The 5,521-nt window shown below is 39.5% G+C and overlaps 1 protein-coding gene across 1 annotated transcript in view; it reads left to right on the top strand.

The window, feature by feature from the left end:
- Positions 1-4,343, top strand: part of LOC107104086 (transient receptor potential cation channel subfamily V member 1-like) — a gene marked incomplete at its 3' end in the record, with an annotated part of 8,732 nt that extends 4,389 nt beyond the window's left edge. Inside the window, exons 4-14 of the mRNA XM_015404003.1 lie at positions 555-850; positions 921-1,097; positions 1,174-1,329; positions 1,400-1,474; positions 1,547-1,617; positions 2,792-2,957; positions 3,020-3,086; positions 3,165-3,490; positions 3,650-3,771; positions 4,130-4,204; positions 4,278-4,343. Coding sequence (XP_015259489.1) covers positions 555-850; positions 921-1,097; positions 1,174-1,329; positions 1,400-1,474; positions 1,547-1,617; positions 2,792-2,957; positions 3,020-3,086; positions 3,165-3,490; positions 3,650-3,771; positions 4,130-4,204; positions 4,278-4,343 — 1,597 coding nt within the window. The remainder of the gene's footprint in view (positions 1-554; positions 851-920; positions 1,098-1,173; positions 1,330-1,399; positions 1,475-1,546; positions 1,618-2,791; positions 2,958-3,019; positions 3,087-3,164; positions 3,491-3,649; positions 3,772-4,129; positions 4,205-4,277) is intronic.
- Between the last annotated feature and the right edge of the window lie 1,178 nt (positions 4,344-5,521).

The raw sequence follows: 5,521 nt of genomic DNA on the forward strand, positions 1-5,521 counted from the left end.
ACTCCAGAGTGGTGTTCAGCATGGCGGTGAGTAGAAAATGAAGGCTAATCATGTTTTGGGTGTACTATTCCTTTAATGGGATCTTTTCTTTTTTGGGCCCCCCCTCAGTCAAGGGCTCTTAGAATCGTCCTAACTTTGCCCCCCAGGTGGCGCGCCTATCTTCACTTCCAGCTGCTAACCAAATAGGCGGGAATCCCCCACAGCAGAGCGTTCTGGACTTCCAGCACTGCCACCTATTTGTGCTGGAGGTTCAGCGCTCTGCCAGATGATACATGTAGTTCATCAGATCATAATCCTTATGAATTGACTGCACAGATGATGTCTGTAGGTGGACTTGCTCGCTGAAAAACGTGTTAAAACTAAAAAGTAAATAAAGCCAAGCCGCTCTCTTGCTTGAAGCTAAAGAGCAGATAAACTCCCAGAGCGTCCAACATCCAGATTACTGCGTTTACAATTTAACACCCCCAATGCCTTTGGTGTGAATGCAGCTTACGTTTTGTGCAAACTGGCCAAAACCATATCTTCGGTTTTACCTCACTGTTTTGTATTGACAGGTGAGCTGCCTCTGTCCCTGGCTGCCTGCACCAATCAGCCCAAAATGGTTTCATTTCTCATGGACAACAATCACAGGAAAGCTGATCCTACTGACAAAGACTCACAAGGGAACACCGTGTTGCACGCTCTGGTGGTGATAGCAGATGACACAACAGAGAACGTAGAAATGGTTGCAAATATGTATGACCAAATCCTTCTTCAGTACTACAAGAGCAACAAAGTCAACTTGGAATCATTTGAGAACAATGAAGGTCTGACGCCACTGAAATTGGCAGCCAAACTTGGTAAAATTGGGGTAAGGTTTTTCCATTATATACTTTTTAAAAGACAAAAATCCTCAACTTCTAAGATTCAATTCCGTCTAGTTGTTGAGGCACATGTTGAGTCGGGAAGTCATGGACAAAGAGACAAGGGTCCTTTCCAGGAAGTTTACTCGATGGATCTATGGACCTGTTGGGTCGTCACTATATGACATCAGTTCCATTGACACGGATCAAAACAAGTCTGTGCTGGAGATGATCATCTTTGAAAGCGATAACCCGGTTTGTCTATTGTACTACACCATGGACCAAAGCAGCTCTCGAAAGACCAACATTAGAGATCTGAAATGTTTTTCAGAATCGCCCTGAGATGCTGCAGATTGAACCTCTAAAGAGTCTCCTTCAACATAAGTGGACAAAATTTGCTTGGAAGCTGTTCTTGATGAACTTCTTGTCCTATGTCACGTACTTGGCCATTTTCACCTCAGTGGCTTTGTCCACTAAAGATAAACAGGTAACACAGGGGTTTGGGACGCTGATTAAAGTATACCTATTACTGACCAAATCTTCTGTTTTATACACAGCCACCTTTTACCATCACTGATTATTATTGTCAAGCAGTAATCGTCCTTGCAGCTGTGAGATTTCTCTACAAATCGGTAAGACTAATTGAATTTACATAGATGAGGAGAAAATGCAAATTAATAGTTTTTTTTCCTTCTGTACTTCAGATGACACATTTTCATAGGAACCCTCCAAAAATGAGAACTTTATTCATTAATGGCTTCAGTGACATCCTGTTGTGAGTATGAATAAATGTGCTGTATTTTCATGCAGACATTACGCAGCAAATGTGCTGCGTAATGTCCCCAGAACACAGAATCTGTTCAGATGAACTGTTCAAGATAAGATCTCTTTGTTTGCATCTTGAAGTTGTTTTTCCTGAAAAGGGATCACTCGGGATAAACTCTTTAAATAACACTTCATAATTTATTTGTATCAATCATCAGGAGACATGACGACAGATTTTGATAGAAATTGTAATCTTACTCAGATCAGAGAAATTAATCAGAATTAAAGAAGGCAGCTGCATACCTCCTGGCCTCACCTCTCAGGAAGGGGCCACGATTAACAGTTGGAGGCATTTTATATCATATGTTAGCAGAGGATTAGACATCCATGGCTCCAGCCTTATCAAAATATTACACTTTGTTCTTAGCTGAAGGACACTGCTCTCATTCCATTTACCAAATCTTTGCCACATACAGAATGAATAATATAACTGTGTATCGACAGAGGAACTGTCTTAATTTGAAAAACTATTGTGGAAAAAAATCTGTTTTAACATGCAACATGTGGCTAATATTAAGGTGTAATAAACTTGCACATCATCAATGATCATTATCCTAACAGAACCAAGAAAATAAAATGTGTAAATTGCCTAAAGTGCAAACTTATTTTATTTTAAGTTTGGGGCAATTTTTTTAGCTGCTCATTAGTCCGCCTGTCGCACAACTTGGTGTGTGGTAGAGCATGCAACCAGTGTAGGAAGGCATTAGTACTAGCACGCATATGTCGTGGGTTTTAGTGAGATGTTTGCTCCTCGACTTCCAGGGGTGTAGCTAAATGGCGAGGGGAGAAGGTGATAATGACCACAATTAGTTGGCCACCCCTCCCCATAAAGTAATTTGGTGTTCATGCGTATGTAATTTGCCAGCTTTGGAAGAAACAGTTCCCCTCTAAACCATGGGGAGGCAGCAGTTCCCCACTGAAGTGGAAACTCCTATGTAATTTGACCTTTTACTTCCTATATCAACTGTATATTTAATAGAAGATGCATGTATGGATGGATCATTGAAAATGTTCTTGCTTCACTTTATTAATCTTTAAACAATATCAAAAGATGTTAACTAGATATATTTGAAGACTGGTTAGATGGACAATATTTGATGCCCTGTTTTTTTTGTTTTTTTAAGTTTCCTACAGGCAGTCGGTGTGTTGCTGTCCACCGTCTTGTCTTTCTGTGGCTGTCGGGAATATGTCAAAATCCTTGTTCTGTCTCTGGTTGTGGCCTGGGTGAGCATCCTCTATTATGCCATAGGAATCAAGCAGCTGGGAATCTACAATGTCATGATGCAAAGGGTAAGGTTCAGATGAAGACATTTAGTCCAGGTACTGTATTCTACTTAATCATTTCTCTGCAGATTATCCTAGGTGATCTGCTCCATTTCTTATGCATTTACAGCGCTCTGCTGTTTGGATTTTCCTCTGGTAAATGTCTACCCACTATTCAGAATGTATTCCCTGACCACATCCCTTTCAGTCTAACTCAACTTTTTACACCCACAGCCATTGTTGCAATTAGCAGAGACCCATCTGGGACTGTGAAAACAAATGAGACACTTGCACCAGAAAGCAACTTGAAAGCAGATGCAGGATGCAAGATGGAGAATTATGAAGATTTCAGAACCACAATGATAGAACTGTTCAAGTTCACTATTGGAATGGGAGATCTGGAGTTCACCAACACATTTGAGTACATTGAGGTTTTCTACATCCTGCTCATCTGCTACATTGTTCTGACTTACATCTTAATGCTCAACATGCTCATTGCTCTAATGGGCAACACGGTGGAGAGAATCTCGGAACAAAGCGAAACCATCTGGAGCCTGCAGGTGACTAGTTTTTCTGAATGCAGAATTTTTAAAGGTGCAAGAAATTTGTGTGTGAGTGTGGGGTGGGGGCTTAATCCATGTACTTTTAAAATAATTTAAAATATCCCCCCCAAAAAAGTTTAACATTAACCTCTAGGCTTGTAACCATTTTATTCTTAGAGGGCATTTGCCATTCTGGACATGGAGAGGAACTTGCCAAGGTTTCTGAGGAGCAAGATCTATTCTAAAGGACCTGAAATGGTTTTGCTGAATGACCAGGATGTCCATCGTAAATGTATCATGTAAATATAACTGAACGCAAAAACTGGAGTCTGTGGCATTGAGAGTATTTCTGAGATTGTGATTTGTCAATCTTCCTGTGTGTTCACCTATAGTTTATTTATATCACTGATGGATGAGTTAGGTTAATTGCTTTTACCTCTTTTTCAGGTCTGAGTAATGGTTGAATGTTTTAAAGGTAGTCATGTCGTTTACTTCTAACAATTTAGCATGCATTAACATGCCTAAAATGAACAGTAATCTGATTTTCGCAACAACTTCAGTATTGGAGATGGGTTTATGCCTTAAGGGGTTCAAGTCTATCGTTTTTGAAGTGCTTGTAAAGTACACAGCTGATCAGTGAGTTTTCTTTGACTTCAGGGTGAATGAAATAAACTGGACCAAATGGAGGACTTATCTTTGTCTGAAGCTGGAGGAAGACCCTGGAAATGCCAAGTAAGTTTTAATTCCACTGACTTCTGTTGCTGTAATTACTGTTAATAGGTTTTTTTTTGTTGTTTTTTAACAGGGAGATCGAGGTGATCCAGGATCCTGAGGACATCCAGGATCCTGAGGACATCCAGGATCCTGATCCGTGTGTTTCTTTAGGTAGTTAAATGTGCTAGGTTTAAGTTGAAGTGTTTAAAATGTAGTCTCACGGGTTTACCCTTCCATGGCTTAAAAAATCACAATGAAACCACATAAATGTATGCTAAACACAAGATCCCTGTTATGGTTGTATTTGAAATGTTTTTAGTGTTTTGTCACTGTTTGAAAATTGATTAATTCATTAGTTAAGACCTCTAAATTACAATTTTCTTGGTGTTTCAGGGGAGGGAAATTGGTCATTTGTGCTTTCAATACTGTTTAATGTTTAGGGTTGCATGGTTAAGTTCTTTGCTTTTTAAAAGTGTAAAAATGTTTAGCTGCAACATTTTATTGTATGGAGTTAAATGTATGAATAAATTTGATGCCCTCATTCATGTGGATTTCAGAATTTTATTGATCACTTTAGTAGTATGTCAATAAATACAACAAATAGAGTAAGGTTTGTGAAAATTGTGTAAGTTTTACATATCATGTGGGATGAACCCTGTATTTTTGTAAGGATGTTTCTTTGGGTCTACCACTGTCTGCAGTTAAGCCCTCTGCCTAATTGTTGAATAACTTATCAGAGTAGAGACAGTAAATTGGGTGCACCTGGATTAGATGAACATTGTAACATTTTTGCTTTGAATCCAACTAAACGGGAACAATGGACTCTTTGCACATGACGTCATGACTACACTTGTGTGTTTGAAAGGGGGAACCCGGTTTACGGTCCGACATAAACAACAATGGCTCTGTTCTATACCCGCTGTCTACAAGACCTGCATAGATTATCCATTTTGGATGTTGACCATTTAGTCGAAGGCTCATCTAAAACGTTGACGTCAAAACTAGACAAAGGGTTTAAATTGTATGCCTCGTCAATGTCTTAGATGAGCCTTCGACTAAACGGTCAACATCCAAAATGGATAATCTATGCAGGTCTTGTAGACAGTGGGTATAGAACAGAGCCATTGTTTATGGCGGACCGGTTTATGTGACAGCAACAATCATGTACAGTATTTGTTTTAGAACTAAATTCAATTAAGCAAATTATATAACGTGCTCTATACACCTACGTAATGAATGTGTGTTTGGATCAGTGTTTGGATCACTGTTAAAGGTACACTATGCAACCGGTGTTGATTTTCCAGCGAGGCTCCCCCCAGAGGGCGAAAGTAAAAG

Source organism: Cyprinodon variegatus, unplaced genomic scaffold (genome assembly GCF_000732505.1).
Source record: "Cyprinodon variegatus isolate N-32 unplaced genomic scaffold, C_variegatus-1.0 Scaffold1610, whole genome shotgun sequence".
Classification (NCBI taxonomy): Eukaryota; Metazoa; Chordata; class Actinopteri; order Cyprinodontiformes; family Cyprinodontidae; genus Cyprinodon; species Cyprinodon variegatus.